Below are 25,408 nucleotides of genomic sequence, written 5' to 3'. Positions count from 1 at the left end.
CGTTCTCAATTTAATCATTTATTTTATTTGTTTAAAAATTAGGCATAAATTTGAGTATGAGTTCTTTCTAATGACAAGTTTGTTTAGATGATTTCACAAACAAAATGCTTCTGGAATCACGTCGCTTATATTTTGTATTACTTGCTACAGAATGTCTCCACAGTATCAAGCGTGATGGGGATGTTCAAGCAATCATATGGCTTTATCTAACTGCGGACTGCGATGACACTTGACACCAAACAAATCCTACGTGGCATTCGGTCAGCATTTCTTTTTCATTTTTCGCACCCGGCTGACTATTTTTTTCATTTATTTCATATATTTTTCAATTTTAATAACGCACATTATTTTTTACAGTTGGTTTACCGATCTTAGCTCTCAGAATCCGAATCTATACAAATCTCTGTTTTTTCAAACTAGACTCTCGCTCTTTTATTCTGCATCCGAGTCATTTTTGTCTTGCCACATCATCACCCAATTTCCAGCATATCCACGGTGCTTGTAGGATCATAATTCCTTTCAGAACACTGTCACCAACTTTAATAATGCTATTATTTTTAACAAGATCCTCGGAGAAGTCATAGACCCTTTACATTTGTAGACGATGATCGCTAGTGTAGATGTGAACTCATTCCTACATTAAAATTATAGCCAAATGAAATAACTAGGTAGATGCTAGATCATATCAGATTTCGGCAAAAGAATACAACACATCTGTACACAACTTCTAGATACACACACCCATTTAATTATTAGTCAGCTTAATGTTCTTTTACTCCTGATGCCGCTGAACTCTCAGCCAGCTCTTTCTCAGGCAAGCTCTGTGCACTATTATCACCCTCCACTTCTGGTGAAGGCGGCAAAGATGGATTCTTTTTTCCTGGTGCTTTGGTGATTACAGTCTCCAAATCTTGTGCAGCGCCTCTTCCATCCTCAGTCATTGTGTGTTCTTTTGATTCCTGCCGGACACCTGCGCCAGCAGTAAGATCTTTCTCAGACATTATCTCTTCAATTTCACCCTCTGCAGCCGAAAAACAAGGTTGGTCCATGTCTTTCAATACATTTTCTTGCTTGCAATCATTGCCGCTGTTTGCAACATCAGTTTCTGAGCTACCACCCTGGTAACCCTCTGTTCCCGTGGAAGATGGAGGCGATGCATGGTCTACTGATGCTGTTGCTAGCATATCCGAAAAACCCTCAGGAACATTCTTTCCATCAGCAGTATCTGCTTTAGATTCTTTCGATACATTTCCTAGAATGACATGATCAGCATTGTCTGTAACATCAGCATCTGAGTTCACCTGATTACCCTCGGCAGCTGAACACGGAGGCAAAACCCTGTCTGTCGATGCTGATGATAGAATATCCAGGTTAGCTTCAGTAACCGCATTTCCATCAGTTATATCACCTTCAGATTCCTTCAATACGTCTTCTGGCAGGACAGGATCATTGTTGATCATTTCATCACTTTCCGAGCTCTCTCCATGATTACCCTCAGCTGCTGAAGGCTCTGGAGGTGAACCCCCATCCATTGATTCTGCAGCTAGCACATCAGAACAATCATCGATGAAAGTCTTGCCATCTTTTATTTGAGCTTTAGATCCTTTTGACACCTCCATCCCCGCTGTGCGGCCATCTATACCCTTCTCAGATGAGCACTCATCCTCTTCAGCCGAGGCTGAAGGACATGGAGTTTCTGTTGCATTTTCCATCCCAGCTGCGCAGCTTTCAACAATACCTGCCTTATCCTTCATATCAGGTCTACAACTTCCTGATTCATATTGCACTTCAGAGGTGCCTACTGGACCTTTCTCGGACAACTCTTTCCCCCCCGCTCCTGCAGTGATGGTCAAAGTCAAAGCTCGGCACCTCAATGCATCATCACCAACAGGTATTCCGCCACCCTTCGTTGCACGTAGATGGAGTCACAAATCAGAATTCAAGGAAATCATGAATCACAACCAAATTTGACACAGATATAAAGTCATCTCCCATTTGTATAATTTACTGATTTCAAACATGGAACTCTAAAAGCCTAAAGAGTAACGTAGAAAGTGCATTCTGTATTTCAAAAGGGGAATGTTATTGCAGACAAGTGAATATATACTGTGTCAGAGAAACGATCATACTTAATTTGATTTGCTCTCCCCTAGTAGATGAACCCTTTAGCTGGGACAGTATGGTTTTATATAGATGAATACCTAAAGTGTTTTGCTCCATAATCTTAAAATGAATGCATTTAAGAATCAGACACAATATTTGGACTTGCATTGGCACGGTATAATTATAAATCTACTGACCTTTAATACTTAATATAAGGACAAAGTCCAAAATATAACTTACCAGCGACTCACTCTTTTTTTCACCCATCTCAGCTTCAGAATTACTTGATTCCTGAGGTGGTAATAGATCCTTATTGAGAGCCTATAAAATAAATTAATGAAAGGATCATTACTGTGACATGTATACCGATAACCAATAGGTGCAAACTAGCTTACCATAGTAGCATCCCCACATGTCTCCCCTCCTGTCAGACCACCTGGTTCCCCTGGTGCTTCTGAGCTGCCAGGAGGTCCCATATCATATGACACAACGACATCCTCAGTCCCCATGGAAGATGATGGTGCAACCATTTCAATCATCTCATCTCCAGAATTACTAAATTCCTGGGCTGGTAATGGATTAGTAACGGGAGCCTGCCAAAATGAATTCATCAGGTTATTCGGATAATACTGCACTGCATACACTAATGGTTGATAGGTGCAAAACAGCCTACCATAGTGGCATTGCTACAACTTTCTTCTTCTGCCAAACAACTTCTAGATTCCCTTGGGTTTAGAGAACTGTTGGGAGGTTCCTTATCATATGACACATCAACCTTACTATCAACAATCTCATCGGAAGATGAAGGTACTTCCATGTTTGTCGATTCGAGTTTTTCAGGCTTATCTCCAGCAATATGAGTTAGTTGCATTTGATTGACCATTTCAGCTTCAGAATTACATAACTCCAGGGGGGATAATGGACATGTAATGGGATCCTGGATAAATGAAATCATTAAGTAAATTAAGGGATAATAAAAAGGATATCCTCCCGGCAAAATAGGTGCAAAATGGCTTACTGCAGTCGCATCCCTCCTATTCTCCTCTTCAGTCAAACAACCTTTTGGTTCCACCACTGCTACTGAACTGCAAGGAGGGTCCTTATCGTATGACACATCTTTACTTTCTTCAATCTCCATAGGAAGCACATCCACGTTTCTCAATTCAAGTTTTTCAGGTTTATCAGCCATTTCAACTCTAGAATTATGTGATTCTCGGGGCAGTAAAGGATTTATCATGAGACTCTGCAGAAATGAATTCATGAAGTAAGTTAACGGATAACTACTGTGTCACATATACCAATAACCAAAAGAAGCGTCATGGCTTACCACAATGGCATTCCCACAATTCTCTTCTTCAATCAAACTAACTTCAGTTTCACCTGCTGCTAGTGAACTGCAAGGATTCCCATCAGATGAGACATCAATCTTACTTTCCTCAACCCCTGAGGAAGGAGAAGGTACATCCACGTTTTTGAAAGCAAGTCTTTCTGGATTAGTTCCTGCAACCAGAGATGATTCCTTTTGATTCCGCACCTCAGCATCACAGAGGCCTGATTCCTTCACTTGTGATGGTTTTGTAATGGAACCCTGCAGAAATGAATTTATTAAAGAAAATGAAGTAATACTTGCCAGGCCAATACACTAATAGGTACCAGCGTACCTCATCAGCATGTTTTTTACTCTTCCCATCATCAACACAGTCTTTTAGTTCCCCCCCAGACAGTAGATTGGAGATGTGACCTTTATCATATGGGACATCAGTCTTATCTTGCACCATACCCAAGGAAGACACATTCAAGTTTTGATGTTCATGTTCCTCTGGATCAACCCCAAGAACCTGATCATTATCCATTTCCTTGCTCATCTCAGCCTCAGAGTAATCTGATTTCTGTTGTGGTAATGTAGTTGTAGTAGAGCCCTGCAGATATGAAATCATAATGTAAAATAGAAGGGGCAATGAGGCAAAGATGCTTAATAGATGCCCAAGAACATACCTCAGGGGCTTCCTTGTAACTCTCATCTGGACTGCACAGCGGAACCTTATCAGATGACACAGCAATCTTATCTTCATCCATCACCAAGGAAGATGAAGGTGCATCCATCATTTTGAATGAGTCTTGTTCTGGATCAACAAACAAGTTAGAGGACTCCTTTTGATCACATCCAACCTTAAAATCTTTTACTTCTTTCAATGGAGGCAATATATTGACTTCTAACCCTGCATTTTCTGGCAAAATATCACCAGCTTGCAAAGTAACGTTATAATTACTCTGATCCACCTTAGATCCATCCATATCCTCCTGGGGAACAGATCTCACAACTGAATTATTCTCAAACGATACCCCTTCTTGTTCTTTGTCTTTCACTTGGGAAAAAATAGCATCTATCACAGTTTCAACTACATCAACCTGAGAAACTTCCTTTTTATCACATAAAGTATCAGAGCACTTCAGTACTCTCAGAGTTGAAGCTTGAGAACCATCATCAGACGAACAAGCAACCTTTTCTTTCTTGCCCACCATGGGAGGCAAAGGCAAACACAAAGTCATTGATGTTTTATCTCCAGAAAGAACATCGCCATCCTGAGTAATATTTACACTGCCTGACTCAATTTTAGAATCAGTTGATTCATCCAATGGTAATAAACTGCATGATTCGATACCTGTGGTAGAACCCGCTAATTTTTCTTTATTTGTCATCAAACAGGAAGAAGAAATATTCAAATCTTCTTGTGAAGTGTTACAATCTTCATGCAAGATATGACAACCAGATAAGTCCATGTGAACATTAGTATCAGTTGTCGCAGCTTCTGTTTCCTCCAGAACTACAGCGCTGTTGCACAAACCCTCCTTCATTGACTCTTTCAAAGGTTCTAAGCCCTTAACTAGATTCATTCCAGATGATGTCCTATTTTCCTCTTGCACCAAGGATAATGAGGGCAGACCAGCAGTGTCAGATGTAATGTCAGTCACGTGAGAAACACCAACAGTTTCTGATCCAGAAGCTTGTGACATCATTGTTGCATCAACAGGTTCCTCATGGGCTTGGTTTTTAAGTAATTCTTCCTCGTTAACAAAGGAAGAAGACAAATCTGTGTTTGATGCATTCTCGGGCACAATCTCAACCTGAGAAACGTTAATTCTTTTACTGTCAGATGAGTCTATTTCCATGTCACTATTGGCAGGGTTGGCAACAGCTGCTTGCAACTGTTCACATTTGCAATCCCCTTCATCCATTTTTTCCTCACAGGGGGTTTCTAAGTGGCCCTCCAAAGGTTGAGTCTCGTGCAAAGTGCAACCAGATGTAAGAGCAGCTTTAACATCAGTGACTTTTGGAGAACCCATTGGACTTTCCACATTGGCATCAACAGAGCATTCGGTAGCTTCAGATTGCACTAAAGATTCTTCTAACTTCTTAGAACTATCCCCATCAAAATTATCAGAACCTGAAGGCTTCACATCTGCAAGAACAGGTTTGCGCCTCCCAAAACCTTCCATTTCAGGTGATTTGGAAATCTCTTTACTATAAGGCTCTAATACATTTTGAGAATTATCTTCAATTGTAAACTTAATCTCAGACTCCAGCGAACTCAAAGGGGCAGGATGCAAGCTCTGGATTAATGGCTCTGCACTATCATTATTATCAAGGTTGGCAGATGTGGAAGTTTTAGAGCCATCAAGAGAAAGTTCCGCAGACACTTGTAAAGAATACTCAGCTTCCTTTTCAGAATTAATTTCACCATGTTCAGACATATCAGAAACCTCAATCGTCCTAGAATGAGGAGTTGTTGCAAGACCAGATGGGATCACCTCAGATTGACTGCCTATAGCTTCAGGCTGAGCCAATAACCCAGAGCCATCACCATGACAAGAAGCAAGAAGTGAAGAAGGATTAGAGGTGTCAACCTGACCATCGATGGCATTATTGCTAGAATTGTCAGTTTTCAGGGGAATTGCTCGACATCCAGTGCCACCAACTTCAAGAGGTGAGGAACTTGCAGACTTCAGCAAGGAAGATCCATCACCAGTAGGAAGACAGTCAAAACCAACATTTCCTTGGGCAGCATTAAGTGGACTTGCATCATGCTGAGCCTCAGCCTCAATCCGAGAGCTTGAAGACTCAATGCAATTTTGCATCTGTTCCTTTTCACTGACATCACTGGAGTGGACTTCAGCTTCATTGACAGTCAGAACCTCATTCAAAACTGCTTTTAAGTCAGATGAAATTCCTGATTGTTTTTCATTCCCATTCACTGGAACAACTGAAGTAAGACATGCTGCTCCAGAAGGTGGGATATCTGAATTCATTTTATCCTCATGATTATGAGCCTCCAATACCTCCCCTGACAGTTTTTCATCCTCGTCTACTGAAAGTGCTGAAGTTATACTTGTTGCTCCAGAAGTTGTTGTATCAGAACATTGTTTATCGTCACAGCCCTGGTTATTCAATTCTTCCACCGCCATTTTAGTCGTTACACCTACAACCAGGTTGTTCTTATCTTCAATCACAACAGAGTCATGTGCTCTAGGCTTTGCCGAGCAAGTTCCAGAAAAAAATTCCTTCATCACACGAGCAACGTCATTCACATTCTGAATTCGGCCAATAGAAGCAACCTTATCTGAGGATCCAGGAACACAATCATCCCTTGCTGATGAACTTTTCTGCTGCTTATTTTGGGAAGAATAGATGGCCCTCTCTTTTCTTTTTGAATCTTGAACAACTGTACCACTGGGCAAATGAATCTGGAGTTGCTGAGATTGAGTAGCATTTGTCCCTTCCTGACCCTCACCTCCATGATTTACTAAAGCAGCAGCTTCAGGATCCTGACCTGCCAAAGCAGTGGGAACAGGTAAAGCTGAACCTTGTCTTTTTCCCCTGCGTCGTGGTGGCTCTGCTCTATTCTGAGTTTTACGACCTTGCCTTTTTACTGGCATAGATTCAGATGGCAATGGGCAAGGATGAGAAGACTCAGAGCCTAGAGGGGGAGGGCAGGAAATGCTTGATGGGACACTGGAAACAACCTTCACATCCATATGATCTGAAGACTTACCAATATTTTCCATAGTTGCAGTACCAGGTATTGAACTGGCTGGAGAATCAATAATAGAAGGGGCAGTTTTTGAAGCTTCCACGGCTTGATGTGTTCTGCCATCAATAGTCTGTTCCTTTGTCATCTCAGTAAGCACAGTTTCACTCCCTGAATCATCGCTAATTTTAATGTTGGATGAAGTGACTTGTAAAGAACTCCCTTTGGCAACTGAAGCAGAATCATGAACATTGGAATTCTGCAATTCTGACCCTGTACAAGAAGAAATACCTTGAGTTACTCGCTTGTCTTTGCTGATATAAATTAGAAGTTGCAATAAAAAGCAATGCATATTTTGACCCAAAAAAATATATATATAACAGCATATACACCTGCAACTTTAGTAACATTTGATGGTGAAGTCACTGTCTGCTTAGCTAAATCATCTGATTTTTCTGAGAGTTTTAAATCATGATCGCCAGGGTTCAATGATGCCTGCTCGTGGATAGCATCTTTTGATTCTTGAACAACATTTTCCTTCAAGCTTTTTACATCAGTGGCTTTTTCACTCAGTGCGCTGCCTGATAAAACCTGTAGACTAGAATTCATACGCAACTCCCGATGACCTGATGTGTTAGGAATAACAGGCAATACAGAATCCTGTTTCTTTCCCCTGCGCCTGGGAGTTCCTCCTCCACTTTGTGACTTCTGACTTTGACCCTTATTCTGCGTAGGAACAGTGGGGCAAGTAGGGGCAGTTTGAGACACAGGAGTAGTAGAGGGCAAAGATGGAGGTACCTGAGGATTCAGAGAATTTCCAGCACCCAAGTGATGATCCTTTCCACTGTTTAAAGATGTAGAAGCTGATGCAATATCTTGATTGTGTATACTCTGGGAAATAGCTTGGTCTGCAGATGAGTTTGTGGCTTTATCCTCTAGTTCATTTACCTTCAAATCAGGACCAACAGAACCACCAGGTATGAGAGATGACACCACAGCCTGCTTCTTCCCTCTACGTCTGGGTGCTTCGCCTCCACTTTGAGTTTTCCGCCCTTGTCCTCTTGCTTGAATTGGTACAGAAACAGAAGCAGCAGTAGATTGCTTATGGGGAACAGCTGTTGATAAAGGAATAGCAACCTCTGAGCTGGGAGCAACTCCTGTATCAGAGTGCTGCATGGGTCCAATAGTCCCTACAACTTCAGATGAGTGGGGACTAGATGATGTTATAGGCCCAGACAAAGTCCCTTTCTGTAACTGCATGTCGACTCCAATAGCTGCAGGAGGTGCCAGAGGAACCACAGCAGCTGGTGCCTTATCTGATGTTACTCTTTTTGGCCTTCCTCGACCTCGTTTAGCTGGTGGGGTTATCTCTTTTGTTTGCTGTACAGGTAAGCTCTCCACAGATGGCAGAGTCGGGACCACTGGAGGGATGGCTGCAGGTTCAACATTAGAAGTAGCTGCAATTGAGTTGGAAGAATTTACTGGGCCACTCGTTTCTACTACTTCTTCTTTTACTTTGGGTGATCCTGGAGATTCGACCTGACATATCTTCTCAAACTCCTCTTCTGTCCATTGCTCTTCATAAGAACGCACCTACAAGAATAATATCCAAGGTTAGACGCTCATGGTTAGAATACCATATTGAACACACAATCTAAATAACCAATTTCATATTTATCTGGCAGGTACACTCAAAAAGAAACCCTGAATCAAAGTCATGTGCACAGGCAGTTTACATACACATCTGCATCCATAAACGATTGAACAGGAGAACCAAAAAAATCAGATAGCAGACAAACCTCTCTGGCACGTTTTCCCCTCCCATAATGTTGAGTATCGAGGCCCCCAAGATATTCACTTTTCCGCTTTACTCCACTAGAAACTACTGCACCCTTAGGCACATCATATATCTTCATTGCTTCATAGAAATTTTTCAAGTCATCATCAGTTACAAGACGAGATGGAAGTGGAATTATAAGGTCAGAACTATCAGCTGCCTGGCCAAGTATCAATTTCTTCCATGCAGCCTGAAACAATTCATTTAGAGCTCCAGTAAGATAATCCACCCAAGAAAAAAGACAAAAATTCCAGTAAATACTTGATAGCATACCATTTCTTCTTCCCTCCTCTTTTTGTCAACAGCCTCAAATATATCCAACTCCATTTCACTGCCCACAAAGGCATATGAGTTTTGTCAACTTCCTTTCTTCTTTCATTTGACATGAAAGCACAATGCAAATACATGATATAAATGCAATAACATCATTAACCCTGCTATACAAGTAGTAGAAGAGCCTCAACATTTGGGAGTCAGAAGCTAGCGTAGAGATTAACAAGAAGGCAACTTGCGACTTAAATCAGCAAAAGAGGACGGCAGAAATGTTCTGACAACAACAATACACTGAGAAGAGGACCCACAATTGGGAGTGGATCAACATCAGTTTACGTTCCTCTCATTTTATCCTATTGTGATTCCAATGTTGTCACTGATGCAAGACAGTGGGGTTGGCTAAAACGCCTGGTTTCTTCAAGACTCCAATGTGATTTTTCTAAGAATCATGTCACAGCTCTGGAGGAGATCCTTTCTCAGAAGACCAGCCCATTAAACTTTCCAGAATTTTAAGGTCCCCTAAGCAACCCATACTACCCCAATATGGGACCTAAGCAGCTAACTTGGTCACCTTGCCAGTTCTCCTAAACAGCCCCTTACATCCATGGTGACTCCACTCCTGGCAGCTCTCTTAGCTGTCTCATCGGGTACACCAAAACATATAAATAAATATGACAGCCAAATATACAACGAAATTATGACAAAACCAGTGTTCAAATCTATTCTAACATCTAGAGTACATTCACATCAACCACCCACATCAAATAGTACTTCTCATTAACACAATCAACTGTTCTCATCACTCATGCACTAAAGTAGAAAGGAGACAATCCTAGATGTAATTCATGATCAGAATCGGATGTTCCAAGCAATGGAAAGATAGGCAGGTGGTGAAAGCATTAAAAAAAAAATTGTACCTGCGAGCCAAGAGATCATTTAGAGCATCATCATCTAATACAGGTGCTGCTTCCTCTTTCTTACACTCCCGCAGGAGGGACTCCAAGTATTCTCTTCGATCTTCAGCGCTGAGATAAACCATAGGCAGGGGAAATTAAGAGCTAACTCTATATCATTGTGAACAACTGAATGTGATTAATATAATGAAAACCTTGTATTGTTGTCAAAAAAACCAGCAGTAATGCTCTGATTGGCAACACCTAGTTTGTGCTCAGCGGCAGCTCTAACTTGCTCTTCAACAGTTTGGACCTTATTATATGAAGATTACTTTAGCAAATGCATGTCAATGTGACAAATAAGAAATCAAAATGGATGTTGCAAAAGATGATTATTCAAAATTGAACGGATGACAGTTAGGATTGGTTTCGAAGTGCAGTACACCCCCCTCCTCCACCAAAAAGGCCTCTAGCCTTGAAGCATAGACAAAGCATAAAAGCTAAAGCTGTTAGCCAAAGGCAAGGAATAGTTTTGATACGTATCTCTAAATAATACAAGTAATTTAACCTAAGTAAGTTCATATTACAATGCAATCAATCAAAGCAGAAAATATAATATTCTGGTTTTCCTGGCAAAAGCGGAACACGTGTTTCTCTTCCACTGGAAATAAAAATTACAACTGCCAAATAAAAAAGAGATACCCATGGCGATCATATTTAAAATAACATCCAAGAAAAGACATTAAATGTCATCATACATGCCATACACCGATAGAAAGCCATGAAAGCAAGCATCGCTTTCTACAGTCTAACAAGCATATTCCTGCTTATTATCAACACTATACATGGCATGAAATTTGCTTCTACGAGACATATTATTAATAAAGAAAGCACTGTTGTCGTTAGAGAGGAAGAAGGGAAATAAGAGGGAGGAGGATAAGAATAAGACACCCATGTAAAGGATGAACCTATACGAGACATATAAAGAATGCAAAGAAGAGTGTCCTTCTCTCCAAAAATTGAATAAGAAACACCTTAAAAAAAACCAATAGCATAAAATCAAAGCACGATTTATATAGCATGAGATTTCAATTTTCAAGTATATTAAATATAATTCCAGAAGTACACCAGAAGATTCACTTGATTTGTTGCCACTTATCAGTACATAACTGATGCAAAACACAAATAAAAAAGAAAGAGTACTGACTGTTTCAAAGCGAAGAACAAGAACATCCCTCTTTTGACCAATTCTATGAGCTCTTGCCTGTGCTTGCAAATCAACCTGATAAAATACCAATAAATAAGAAGACCTCAGTACATCGGCAGCAAAAATTAAACAACCCAAAAGCGCATAACAGAAATCTCATTGCCTGTGGATTCCAGTCAGTGTCAAATATGATCACCGTGTCAGCAGCTTGAAGATTCACTCCAACACCACCAGCTCGAATGCTTTATGAAACATACACGCATGTCAGCATACCGAAGGCACTTGGAAATGAGAATATAGAACTTCAAGAGAATTAGGACCCAAATTGTTAACTTTTTTGGGGGTGCCTTCCAAGAAAAATTACATGAACAGAAGCAAAGACTTTATCTTCCATTCCATCAGCCGTAGTTGTCACCATAGATGCCCACCAACATCAAAACAGCTGATGTAGAAGCAATTACTTCATATTTTACTTCCACAATATCTCTAAAATGACCAAATCAGGCTTAGACTTATCGCACAATGGCTTCTCCTAGCGTTATATTTTCCACTCTGTTATAGTAATGGATTTTCATTTGCATTATTTATGCTTGTCATCCAAGCCCTTAAAGTCAGACTTTTTATACTTAGCCATGAGATCTCATTGTGGCCTACCATGCCCATGTCTATTTATGGGGTTGCTGAAAACTTAATCTGGTAGCAATCTTCTATTGGCTCTCAGATATAAAAATTACAGGGTTTCTAAACATTGAACAAGATGTAGCAGTCCAGGCCATTCAAGTGTGCCTAGTGATGGTTTAAGCATAAACAGATGGCAAACAGCAAACTAAACTAAAACTAAATGTCAATAACAAAGATTTCTTAACCTCTTTCATTGTCACAAACAATACTGTAGTCAACACTAGAATTACCTGAGTAAGAATATAAAAAATGGAGAGCCAGGCTGGTTAAACAAATCAATTAGGGCACCACGATCACTCCCAGATGTATGCCCATCCAATCGAAGATAACGATACTGTTTCAAGGTTAAGTATTCCTCCATAACATCAAGAAGCCTAGTCATTGTTGAAAAGAAAAGCACCTGTAAACGCATTGATAGAACAAAATCAAACATCACAAACGAAATGTCCAAAAATGAAGGTAAATGATACATAAGGCACATCAGTAAATGAAAGAAAGATTTTCCAAGCACATTAAGCATCTGAAATGGAAACTAGCGAGTTAAATCACACCATCAGAATCTTGAGGAACAAGATACAAGTAAAAAAGAAATAGAACTAAAGTTAATTGCAGTTTCAGTACAAAAAATAAAAAAGAAATCATAATTACAGCTTGCGAGTATGATAAATAAAAGTTAGTTGCAGTAATCTAGTGATATGGAGGCTTTCATACTCTATGATCTGTGGCCTTCAACTTAGGTAATAATCGATCCAACATTTCAAGCTTCCCACAAAGTCTTACAATATGGGGCAGATAATGCTTGGGTATATAGTTATCCACCTACAAAAGGCAGGAGTTCACAGATTAGTCATTCAACAAGAAATCAACATAGAATCCCATGGACCTTGACCCTTCACCAAAATAATCAAATAGATGGAAAGGATGAAGGAAAGAATCAGAGAGATTGATTTGCCATTCCATTTTCTAAGAAAGATGAGAACGTACCTCCTCAGCATGCAGTTGGCTGAGATATGGATGGTTGCAAATATTACGGAGCTCCATAACAGAATTATGTACAGATCGAGCCTAACAATTGAGGCTTCCAATTAGACCACCAAATACAATAAATCAAATTGCACATGCACATATATACAAGAGAAAACGAGGGAAATAAGGGGAAAATAAGTCCTTTTCCACTATTAAATAGTCAATAATCAAAGCATTCCACGCAGGTAGAAAGGACACCTTTGAAGAGCCAATAGAACCGAGATTGTCTTCCACCCTCTTCATCAGAAGTTTTTGATATGCAGAAGCCTCACATCTTACAAGTCTTTCGATCTTTTCAGGCAGCTCATTTTCAACCTACAGCAGGGTAGAAAGGCGTGAAAATTAACACATGATAATGAATTCAAGATATGATGACTGCAAGATAGACGAGGACAACTTCAAATCTCAAAAGTTATAATTCCATGTCCTCATAAGTCAAATCAAGCAAGGAAAATAAAGTATGGGCAGCTCATTTACACTGAGAGTATGATAGAAATAAAAAGTAATCAACATAACAATGAATTCCAGATAAAATTACCGCCATATAGACCAGGACAATTTAAAGTCTCCCAACTTTATATATTCAAATCCTCATAAGTCAATAACAAAGCAATGAAAATGCAGCAGATGACGTGAATAGAAGTTATATCATAAAAAGACATCACATATAATCTTTCTTTAATAATCAAGCAAGGAAAATACAGCACATGACATAAGTCTCATACAAGTAAGGACACTCTCATGATCTTTTTAAATATCAATCCTACATTCTATGGAAAATCAATTAAACATCTAGCATTAATCTCAGGCAACTCATTATTAAAAACCCATCTTTGTGGTACGTACCACAATATTAGAGTGGAACACACAGAATGACTGCCAAAGTAAGCAGGTGGCTCAAGCTAATTAAAAACATCAGTTTTTCCCCCACAAACTTGGTCGACATGGATAGTTGGGGGAAAATCTCAACTACAAAGTGAATATATGCAGAGCTACACTTTTATGATCATAATAACAATCAATTATTGATTATATGAATTTCATGATGTTCATGAATCATGAGCCACGTTTACTAGTAACATTGAGTTGCAGTTAGAGTACACAGAACTCAAAACAAAGGATAGAAACAACTATTAATGAGACTAAGTACCTTATGTTTTAGCCTGCGAAGTACAAAAGGCCTCAGAACTTGATGTAGACGGTTTATGATCAAGAGATTCTCCTCCTCAGACAGTAAAGCCTTGTTACAAAAAGAAAACACCACCAAAAACAGAGCAAAATCAATGAAGTTGGGTGTCTGAATTGTGCAAAGGGAAGCATCAATACGTCAAGTAAGGAAAAATACAAATGCTAATACTGATCCAAAGCTCACCTCATCAGGTGAACTGTCTCCATTACTCTCAAATGGTTTGTTGAACCATTGAGAAAAGTCCTCTGATGAATTAAATATGTTAGGTAACAAGAAGTTAAGTAGAGCCCACAGTTCTTCAAGATTGTTCTGTATATGAGAATAGCACACACATTCAACATCATTATCATGGCAATAAGGGGAAAAGACAAAGCAGAAGTCCGCAGATCCAGCAGAACTCTGTGTCATTCAGAGAAAGAAGAAACCACAACAACCAGCAGCAGGAAGCCTTATCCCACTAGGTGGGGAAAATGTAAATAAAAATTGTGAAGAGAAAATGATCAGACGTCACAAGCAGAGATCAACACTGGAGTCAAAGGCAACAAAAGAGGGGGGAAGGTAAACCTGCAATGGTGTTCCAGTCAACAACAACCGATGAGAGCTCTGATAGTGTTTCAATTCAGCATTCAACTTGCAAGAAGCATTCTTTATGCGGTGGCCTTCATCAATTATTATATAGTGCCAATGTATTTTGCTCAACTTAGGCCTATCATGCTTGTTCATTAGATACTCATATGTTGTCAATAGGACATTAAATTTCTGGTGAACAATCCTTTCCCTGCAATATGAATTAAAATCTGAGAATCATATAGCAAAACACAAGGTCAAACAAATAAGAAAAGGCTGTTATCTATCATGTCCATTACTTGAATAACCGCCGCCGTTCCTCTGGTGGTCCAGAGTAGACAATTTTAAGAACGCCAGGAGCCCAAAAATTAATTTCTGACTCCCAACCAGGTAGAACTGAAGATGGAACAACCACAAGAAAAGGTCCTCTATCATTTTTAGTCTCCATCAGGTAGCAAATCAGAGCAATAACCTAAAAAAGTGAAACATGATCAGGATCTGGCAGAGTAGAAGTTTAAATTTTAAGGTCCAATAATGCTCCCATCTACAGCAGAAAGTAGCTTCCGCCACCTTCAGGTGAGTAGTTTTAGCCCTATCGATGCAGGGTCAAACATGCACTGATACTCTTTATATCTTTCACAGAATCTTAAAAAATCCAACAAAAGAAAAAATACCCAGCAAGAAAAAAGATAAGTTGCAAAAAACAGTATTAAATAATAGACATTAAACAAACAGTAAAAAAACAGAAATGTAGCTCCAAAATTAAATTTCCCATTTGAATAGAACTGATACATACCTGAACAGTTTTACCCAGTCCCATTTCATCAGCAAGTATTCCATTCAAATGATTGTTGTATAGCGAAACCAGCCACCTCAGGCCATTCATTTGATACCTAGATAAAAATCATAATCAAAAGTAATGTGAACCCGAACTCCCTTCCTATCAAACATCAAACAAGATTAAAATAAAAATAATTAAAAAGAAAAAAGAAAATAAGCTAAGAGAACATGCCAAGAGAATAATCTCCCTGCCTCTCTCCTAAAAAAAGGGGGCCAAAATAGTTCAAGAAAGGTTAAACTACTCTGTTAATCATCAAAGCTTTAATAAATTCCAATTTGGTCTATATAGATTAAAAGTTTGTGACAAGCTCCCAATAGTTTTAGGAGTGAACCTCATCGTCGAACAACCATTTGTATCTTTATTCTATTAACATTGCCAACTTTGTGCCATCTAGGCACTAGAAAAGAAGTAAAGGAAGATCAGAGCGGAATCTACTGGCGTGTAGGGCATGTGATGAAAGGGAACAAATTTAACAAAAGGGAAGGGGCTACAAAATTTCAAATTATACAGACCAAATTGGAAATTGAGAGCAGATTTGTGGATCAACATGGCAATCTAACCTATGAAAAACATCATCATAATGATAACAGACAAATGAAGCTTCTCCACTGCTCATCAAATTCCAATCCCCATAATAAAACTTACACACATGAATCTACAATAATTCATAAACTATAAAAAGGAGGAAACTTCACTTACTCCCTCAATTTTCCACCCCGCAGAGAAGATGGCTGCTCAGCAATGCTCTCCTTTATACTGCACAAAGAAATTTAGCTTATAATGGAGAAACAGGACTACAACTACATATAAGAAAATTCAAGACAGCATTCCTAGATCAATGGGCTCAAAAGATGACAAATGTAAGTGTAATTTCAGAAGACATTCTTCACAACAAAATAAAGTTATTAGCGAAGAGTTCAAGAAAAAAAAAAAGAATCAAAGTAGCAAGAAAACCATTATTTAAAGAAAAAAGAGTAGAAATTAGACCTGTGGGCCATCATATAATACTTCTCATTGCTTTCCAAATAATGCTGAAAAAGAAATTGCGACAAATGAGTTCTATGTTTATCACGTAAACTTGAGAAAGCAATGGGATCAAAGCACTTGCCTTTGCCTGATCACTCTCATCCTCATTTTCAAGAGTTGTCTCATTTTTCTCAAACATACTTCCATTTCCTGCCTCATCAACATCATGCTCAAAACGACCAGCTGCAGTTTTTGCCTCTTGAAGCTTCGATCCAAGCTTTTGAAGGTACTTCTCTGTCTCCTTAAGAAGTTGCTTCACCCGATCTGATTTTGCATCCTAGTGCAATCATTTAGGATTATATTAGCCAAAAGTTCTAAACATGATCACTTCTGCAGAAAGGGTAAGCAAGCACATAAATCCACCTGCACCATGCGCAGATACCCCTCCACATCATTTATTTTCAACAAATTAATCTTTTCCCTCTGAATTCTATCAATCTTCTCTCGATGAATGCGTTCCTTTCTTTTATGGAACTCCTTCACATATCTATTGAAACCCTTCCACCGTTCCCTCTTGATTTTGAATGCATCATCTAGCCTTTCCCTAAAATTCAAGAACAAAGCAAGATAAAAAGTGATGGAGAATAGGATGAAAATAGAGAAATTCATATATAAGCTCAACTTACATGTTACATGTGTACCTATTGATTATTAATGATGCACTTGAAAGAAAAAAGAAACTGCAGAAACAGGCAAGAAGAGAACATACTTGTGAACTTCAATCTCACCGAAAAACTCCTTCTGCCTCTCTCGAATTCTCTTCTGACGCTCTTCCTTCATTTTCTGCTCAAACCTTTCAAGTTGCTTAATCCTCCTACCATGCCTATGTTTCTTAATTGACTTCAAATGGTCCATCTCAGATGTAATCGGTTTGAAAAAATCATTCAAGAAATCACTGCCCAAAAAGGAAACTTACACTGTTAAACTACCAAGCATTTTTCAAGTCTTCAATACAAGAAAGAAAAGAAGAAAAAAACCTTCGGAGACGACGTTGGAGATCCAATAGTTGAAGTTTTTTCAGTTCTATAACACTTTTTGTCTTAGCAGATATATCTTCAGATGAGTTCACATTTTCCTGCATCAAAGGATAAATGTAAAGGCCATGAAAACAAAACAGCACTAAATAATAGCCTATCTATAAATGTGGTGTAGCAGAGCACAAATAATAAATCAAACGAACACAGAAATATATCAAAAATTGAACTACTAAAAGACAAACAGTTAAAACAAACCTTTAGCTTGTCAAAGCATGAAATAATTTTTTGCCTTGTCTTCTGCTGCTTTCGTACCCAATTTTGCTCAAATTGGTGCCTCTTCTTTTGCTGATCCATTATCCATTTCTCTGACATTGTAAATCTTGGAGATGCTGGCATTTCAGCTGACGCAAATCTCCCATTCCCTTCTACCTCTGCAAGTAATTTCTTTTCAAAATCACAACAGCTGAGAAATATGCATTAAAAATAATGTAGAAAAGCATCAAAAAATTTGGTTGCAGGTACAGAATTCTATTGCACATGGTTCTCACCCATAGAAACATGTTTTGTCATAACATTCACATCCTTCAACATGGTAGCTCCCTGAGGATCACTGTCAGATCCTGATACAGGTTTCCAGTGCTCCTTTAAGGAATAAGAAGGCAAGTGACTGACAGAACTGTGATTCCGAGATCCACCATTGTTATTACCAATATTTTGAAAATGACTCAGAATATTCTCTCTTCTCTCGACAGGCAACTCATGCTGAACAGCAGACACCTGTAGGGTGCCCTTCAGAGTGTCATTGTGACTGACAAATCCAGACCAGTTAATGCCATCAGGATTTACAGGCTTATTCAGACCCATGATAGTAGATGCCTGGTTAGACCTTCCAACCTGCAGATTACTGTTGTCAACATCATCCAAATGATTGTTAACAACTAAAGAACCCCTCGCACTCACAGAATCATGTGGCTGAAATGTTGGGTTTGAACAAGCTTGTGCAGCCAGGAGATGCTTCCTTTCTTCTACGAGTGCATGGACATCAGAATGCAGGTTACCTTTGTCCTCCATCATATTTGGGCTCTCAACCCCTCTTGAAAATGAATCAGCCTCCAGAATCTTTCCAGCAGAAGAAGACAGAGAAGGGTTTTTATCAGTTGTTCTCACATTGTTTAGTCCTCCAAATGGCATCAACATCCCAGGCGCATTATTGGTTTCATTTGAAGATAGTGATTTTCCTTTTTGGTCAATCAGCTCTTTGCGGGAACCATCTGTATTGCCACCTCATTGCACACCAGTTAGTTAAACAAGACCTTTTAATTAGTCATCTAAAACAAGAAAACTAGATACTACTAACCTTCTCTAGAAAAAGTGGTTCCCAGTGCAATCTCAAGATGTAATTTCTTTGGTGGCAAACCATTTCTGCCCATTAAACAACAACCTTTATCAAGCAACTTTCAGAGATGATTCAAGTCACACCTAAAAGGTGTTGGTATAACATATCTACCTGAATGCTAGAAAAACAAGGCACTGAGCTCGAAGCTGCTTTAACTGTTGTTCTTTAAAAGGCGTGGAAGATGATGCAGGCTGAGGCAAAACAGGGGATTTTCCAGTATCTCTGGAAGGAACACTTTGTCTTGGCATAGCCATTTCGGTGGCACTGTTTTGCCTTCCAATCTGTCAATTAAATTATCCGGTTAAGCAATCAAGTTGGCTCATATTTATGTCAAAGTCACAGATAGCAAAAACAGAATATTCTTTGGGGCCCCAGAAAAGTTCGAACTTTAGGCCTCATAAACCACCCAAACTCCCCAATGCTAAGCCACGCCTGTTGGCTTCAAGCAGAATAAATCTTAACTATTCATATATAATCATTAAGTTGCCACTAAGCCTATCAGAATTAGATGACCATTCCATAAAGTTAAAATGCACACAAATAAATTGAGGGGGGCAAAGTATAAAGGCAAAAATTTAAGCACAAGAAGAAAAAAAGTTAAAGTAAACTCCCTTCTGAGCTGATCAATCTAGCTCCCAAACAACTAGGATTTGCCATCGAGGACCACTTCACCCAACAGTTTCACAATTAGGAGATGACCGTGAATAGTATTACTATTATCTCTACCACGCCCTTTCAGATAAATACCTTTTGGATTTGAAGCCTAGACAAAACTTAAGTCGACCGTACAATGTGCTGAAATTTAATTTAGCTAAAAGAATGGGGAACAGTAAGGATCAAACTCTTCATCACTAGATCAATAAGGCTCTAATACCAGAACCACATGAAAAAAGCTTAAGCATTTAGAGGACAGACATAAATGATTTTGTTAACAATCTCTAAAGGAATTAGATGCTACCCACTAGAAACAAATATCAATCTCACCCTAGAAAAGCTGAAATGGCTAAATTAGCGGGTAACATGTGAGAGCTAGGCAATATACTTAGCCATAAGACTATCCCACTCTAGAGCAGGAAGATGAGTAAAAGGAGACTCCTCTTCTACCACAACACTAGAAAACGAAAATGAAGTCTTTATTACGTGTAACAGCCAAGTGGCACCAACAATTATTGTCCAAATATGTCTTTTTGGATCAACAGTGCCTTGGCCTCATGAAGCTGTCTCCTGACATTTAGGTTGTGCCATAAATGCTTTGAAACAAGGCCATCTATTGTTGTACTGTTGTTGTAAGTATAGCTTTAGCACTTTTTTATTTTTCCCTTCCGACAGCAATGGATGTATCCACCAAATTTGAAAGTCTTCTTCATGAAATGTCATAATTTCCCAACATCTTTTTTGTCTTGATCAAATTCACCTTTTCTACATCTTATCTGAAATAATAAATTCATTTGATCTAAAAAAAATTCTGGATAAATACTTGTGAAACTTATCATGTAAGTGTTTTTCACCTTTGCAAGGGCAACAAAAAATTTCATTATTTTACGGGGGCACAAAACCCTACAAAAAACCAATCAGCTCTACCATTCTCTGTCACTTCTGATGAAGTTAATATCAAAATAACAGTATAAAAAAGGTTTTCAAATTCCAAAGAACACTATTGTGCAACCATCTACAAAGTACAATACAGTCTCTTTTTCTATTTCAAGTTAAAATAAGACAGAGAGGAGGCATCCCATCAACTTAACAACTGTGATAGCACATATGCCTCATATGAAATTAGTCTCCATCAAAAATCCCCAGCCAGGTGATTAGACAAGAACAGGCACCACAAATGCATTATATCAAAGCAAAAAATGAAGAACAATTTATGCTCACTGACTAAAGTAGCTGAACTTCCTAAATATAATCAACATTAAGCACCTGTGCCGCTTTATGTGCATCAGCTAAAATAGCTGTGCTTCCCCCATCATGCTCAAGACCACCACCATACTGCATTGGACTTGAAAAAGTTGGTTCTGCCAATGGATATGCACCAGTAGCAACTGCCATCCCTCCATGAGCCTTACCATAAGCACCTGGAATTCAGCAAGAAAATGGCTCTATAAAAAAGATGCAGAAATTTCAAAATTGTAGATTTTTCCTTGATAACATCAAAATTTAAGTAGAACTTATATCTTCCCAAATCCTAGATTGACATTTGCAGAAATATTGGTGAAGGAAAAAGCATCCTAGAACTTGAATATAATTTATGAATAGCCAAGACTGACAAAAGAACCAGAATGATAAAATCTCCATGCAAAGATGTTATTAGATAATCAATGGCTAAATGCCACTTCTTTCTTCAAACTTTGCCACTTTAACATTCCACAACGGCATCTTAATTTGAATATTTTATACTTTTTGCAATCTACAGTCTGAAGCACGGTTTCATCAAGCATTATCAAGACTTGTATTATGTAAATTTCCAAATCCCTCACTTAAACAAAAGAATGGTGGTATCAACATTGGGAGAAATCCTGGAAACCTTAATGGCCCCAAAAACAAAGAAAACCAGGAAACCATAGATTAGTCTGAAGATAACCCAGCTTTATTTTTATTTCATACACTTCAATTCCCATCACCAGAAGGTAAGCAACAACTATTTTGCTCCTGAAGAACAGGTATAGAGGAAACTTCCACATCTCCTAAATAATTTGAATTTGGAGCACATAGCATGGCATTGCCAATCTTTGTCAATTTTGTTTGATTTTTCCAATATATGATGACCTTGATTGGCTGCAATGTTTTCATGCTACTAAACAGAGCTACAAAATAATCCATTTGACCACAAATTGAAACCATGTTAAAGTTGGTCTGCTCACCAGTTTTAACTGGAAGGCCATCTGATGGTTCGGCTTTTGCCATTTTCCCCTTCCTAGCATTAACGACAGTATTACGGGAATCAAGTTGAGAAGAACCATCAACATGTGGCTCCACATGTGAAGATGTATCTCCTCTCTTTCTCTTTGTTGCGGTTTTCTTACCATCCTTTTGACTCCCCTGCTTTTCCCAGTTAGCAGTATCACGTCTGTCTTGTGACTGTGAGTTCGCAGACCTTGAGTCCAAACTAGAAGGACTTTCTTGATCAAAAGACTGACTACTCCTCTGAGCCACAGATCCCTGATAATAATCAGGAGCTCCACTACTTGGGGCAACAGGTGGCCGGTTAGAAGCAAATGGTTCCATTTTGGACATATCATGTTCAGCCAAGCCCACTCTGGAATCCTTTGGAACACCTACAGCCTGTGAAGGCCCTATACAAGAGCAAAACAATAATGATATGAAAATCTAAGATACGGGATAATCAATATTCTTTCTTCAGAATCTACTGTTATATAGCTACCTATTTGGGCTCCGCCAGTTAAGGGAAGGCGTGAAGACTTCAATGCTTCAATATCAAGACCATGCTGATTTATAACAGTTTCCATTGCCCTATAACAGACAAGATTACATAGGAGAAAAATGCATAAAATGATTTTATGTACAAGGTAAAAGAACTTCATTAAGAGTGGGGGAATGTAAAAATGAGAGGGATTAGAATAGGCAAAACAATACAGGTCCAGTGCCAAGGACAAGAAACTATATATATGGATAGAGTTACAAGTTCATTTAAAAAAAGTATCATGGTCGACAAAAAAATCAAATTTAAAAAGAAAAAGGAGTAAACAATTGAAGAGCTATATATGCTTGTGCTAGGATGGTAGTTGCTATGATTACCTTGATATCACTTGATACGGCATTGAATGTTCCTTCCCGCTTGATTTCATGTGTTGAAGTATCTGAGAAGCACATAAAAATAAATCAATTACACGCACGCTTAATTGTATATAAGGAGTGGTAAAAAAAGAAAAAAAAAAGGGAGCCACAGAATTTTATTCAAGAGAAAACAGAACGCACCACATAGAGTTTAGTAGCCAACTTGGCTGGCTCATCTTTAGAATCCTGAATGAGTTTGTGCAGAAATTTTGCTGCCTCCAATTCAACATTTTGTGAGGAGGCCATATCATTTAAGCTGCAGTATGCCAGCAATAACTAATATTATCAGGTCAAACTAGACTAGAAATTGCTCGCACATATAAATAATTCCAAAGAACAACCAATATTTACAACAATGGTATCGCTAAACTGGATGCAAAGAATGACTATAGTGATGCAGACTGTAATGAACTTCACATCTTCAACAGCAGCCACAAAAACACAGCAGACCTTTCCTCTCGCCTAAGTATATTCTTAGGTAGCATATGCACATGCCTCCACAACTCATATTCATATGATATGTACGATCGTTGCAGCTATCTACATAATCCCTCCAAACTAAAGAGAGAGAAACGAGAGGGAATTAATCAATGCAAACATGAAACTGTGCGAATGCTTTGATTCCGGAATATGGACTAAAATTCATCAAGACAGCTCTCACTTTCTCGTTTGTACCCTATCTTACACTTCACAAAACCGAAATTTATATAGTTATTATAACATCAGCTCATTTTCTTCCTATTCCAAAACCACCCCAAAAAAAAGAAAAATCCGGCCTCTGTATCTTTATACCCGCGATATCACATCATTATTACTCTCAACGCAGAAAATCCAGCAAACTTGGTTTAAGTGCACATGAAGCCGTATTACAGCAAATACATGGGGGAATGCCAGCTGAACCAGCTGCGACTCTCCGATGCTACGTTCCGTAGTTCGCAAGGAAAAATCAAACCCATCGAATACCAGGAAAAAACGACTGACTCGAGTTTCCAAATGGTGAAATTTGACAGAAGTGGTTTCCAGAGGAGTTATAGCGTGAAAGACACTATTGGAAACGCAGAGACACTGCCAATAGCAAGAAATTCAGGTGGGACACAGAATTACCTGATCGGAGATCCAGGCTATGACAACCCCGACAAGTGAAGCGAGGTCAGCTACATAGAGAACTCGCTCCTGAAAGGCTGGCTCGCGAGTCGCGAAGAAAAAAAGAATCGAGCTTTCCCAGAATGAGACGCGCTTACACGGTCCCTAGTCCGGTGCGTGCGTAGGGTGAGCCCTTATGCGCTAGTCGTGAATTTAACAGGCGGGGATCCTTGGCCCCTCCCAAAAAAAAAAAAAAAAAAAAAAAACATGATGCGGGAGTCGATTGACAAGGCTTGGCAGAGCTTAACCCTCCATTTAAATGGAGAAAAAATTGAAAAGAAAGAAAATAGATAAAAAAAATTAAAAAAAATATTATGTGTTTGAATGAACAAGAAAAAATAAAATAAATAAATAAATAAATACCATAATGATTATAATACAGTTATATATATCATATCTAATGTAATTATTTTTATAAAACTAAATTAAAAGAATAAATTATATTAAAATTAATATCATCAAATTAGTTGTTAAAAAATGTCAATTATGTTTCTATTTTTAAAATTAAATTAATTATATTAAAATCAACATCATCAAATAAAATTATATTAAAATTAGTTATTAAAATTAAATTAGTTTTAAAAAGCTAAAGACATAAATTTTCATTAAGGTCAAAATCTAATTGTTTGTAAAAAATTAATGTAGTTGAAGTGGGCAAAAGAGGGAGAGAAAAGGAAGGATAGATAGTGAAAATGAGAATTTACTCTCAAAATCTCTCCACCCTTAAAGAGAAAAGTTGGGAGGAAAATGCGGTGTGTCCCGCATCTCATTTTCTTCTCAACTTTTCTTTTTTCTCACTTTTTCTTCTTCATCCAAAGAAAAAAAAAATATTTTCTTTTATGTTTTTTCTCCTCTCATATTTTCTCTCCAACCAAACAGCACATAAGAGTAGGGAATCTATGAGAAGTGAGAAACAACACGTACAAGGGCTAAAAAATTCTGAAATAATTCTACAACTTGATCTCAATTACAATTAATTTTTCTGATCTAGTTACTAAAATGATCAAGGGAGGGCTTGTCTTTTGACCCCTTAAATATTTAAAAGATATATTGCCGTTAAACCAGCAAAAATATTTAATCATATATAGCAAAATAATATATATACACACACACACACACACATTTATGTTCTTCTTGTTAGTCATGAACTTATTATTGTTTATATCCAAACAATCACTTCTAAATATTCGAATGTCAGTTGTTCGTGCACAAAAAAAGTTGTAAATTTTTAAAACTTACCTTGTTCAATTTTATTAATAACTTGTTCCTTCAACGTTAACAAATTATTAATATTATGCTAAATATATATATATATATTGTAAATTTATTTTCAAGCATTTTTATGGGTTTTGGTTAATCATTAACATATTATTGTTCACATCTAGACAACACTTATAAATATCCAAATATCGCTTGTTTATACATAA

The 25,408-nt window shown here is 38.2% G+C and overlaps 1 protein-coding gene across 2 annotated transcripts; it reads right to left on the bottom strand.

Moving 5' to 3' along the window:
* Positions 1-513: 513 nt before the first annotated feature.
* On the bottom strand, positions 514-24,109 carry LOC129309682 (chromatin structure-remodeling complex protein SYD). Of its 2 annotated transcripts, XM_054951348.1 has the most exons (41): positions 23,943-24,109; positions 22,980-23,094; positions 22,800-22,861; positions 22,426-22,514; positions 21,905-22,336; positions 20,964-21,118; positions 19,155-19,324; positions 19,005-19,069; positions 18,608-18,918; positions 18,196-18,541; positions 17,903-18,078; positions 17,648-17,745; positions 17,380-17,565; positions 17,034-17,214; positions 16,753-16,947; positions 16,632-16,675; positions 16,344-16,400; positions 15,600-15,696; positions 15,103-15,275; positions 14,801-15,014; positions 14,420-14,545; positions 14,198-14,287; positions 13,246-13,362; positions 13,006-13,086; positions 12,733-12,840; positions 12,252-12,421; positions 11,504-11,582; positions 11,341-11,415; positions 10,349-10,446; positions 10,158-10,265; positions 9,241-9,298; positions 8,930-9,157; positions 7,523-8,723; positions 4,099-7,403; positions 3,765-4,022; positions 3,431-3,691; positions 3,122-3,346; positions 2,777-3,040; positions 2,499-2,696; positions 2,344-2,424; positions 514-1,904 (listed from the first exon to the last, which is right to left on the bottom strand). In XM_054951348.1, exons 2-41 carry the CDS (start codon positions 23,082-23,084, stop codon positions 762-764), a joined length of 11,430 nt encoding a protein of 3,809 aa, XP_054807323.1. In that variant the 5' UTR covers positions 23,085-23,094; positions 23,943-24,109; the 3' UTR covers positions 514-761. The 2 variants fall into 2 exon arrangements, with proteins under 2 accessions (XP_054807323.1, XP_054807322.1); XM_054951347.1 differs by having other exon boundaries at positions 18,196-18,918.
* Positions 24,110-25,408: the final 1,299 nt, after the last annotated feature.

Source organism: Prosopis cineraria, unplaced genomic scaffold, assembly GCF_029017545.1.
Source record: "Prosopis cineraria cultivar Desert tree isolate PC_DT_omini unplaced genomic scaffold, ASM2901754v1 PC4, whole genome shotgun sequence".
In the NCBI taxonomy this organism is placed as follows: Eukaryota; Viridiplantae; Streptophyta; class Magnoliopsida; order Fabales; family Fabaceae; genus Prosopis; species Prosopis cineraria.
The sequence above is the reverse complement of the archived record's forward strand: the minus strand, read 5'-3'. Positions and strand labels throughout refer to the sequence as shown.

Coding starts and splice junctions, on each gene's coding strand:
- LOC129309682 (XM_054951347.1), bottom strand. CDS start 23,084: ATGGCCTCCTCACAAAATGTTGAATTGGAGGCAGCAAAATTTCTGCAC. Junction 22,515..22,799: donor CCGTATCAAGTGATATCAAG/GTAATCATAGCA, acceptor TGTCTGTTATAG/GGCAATGGAAACTGTTATAA. Junction 4,023..4,098: donor GTTACAAGGAAGCCCCTGAG/GTATGTTCTTGG, acceptor TCATATCTGCAG/GGCTCTACTACAACTACATT.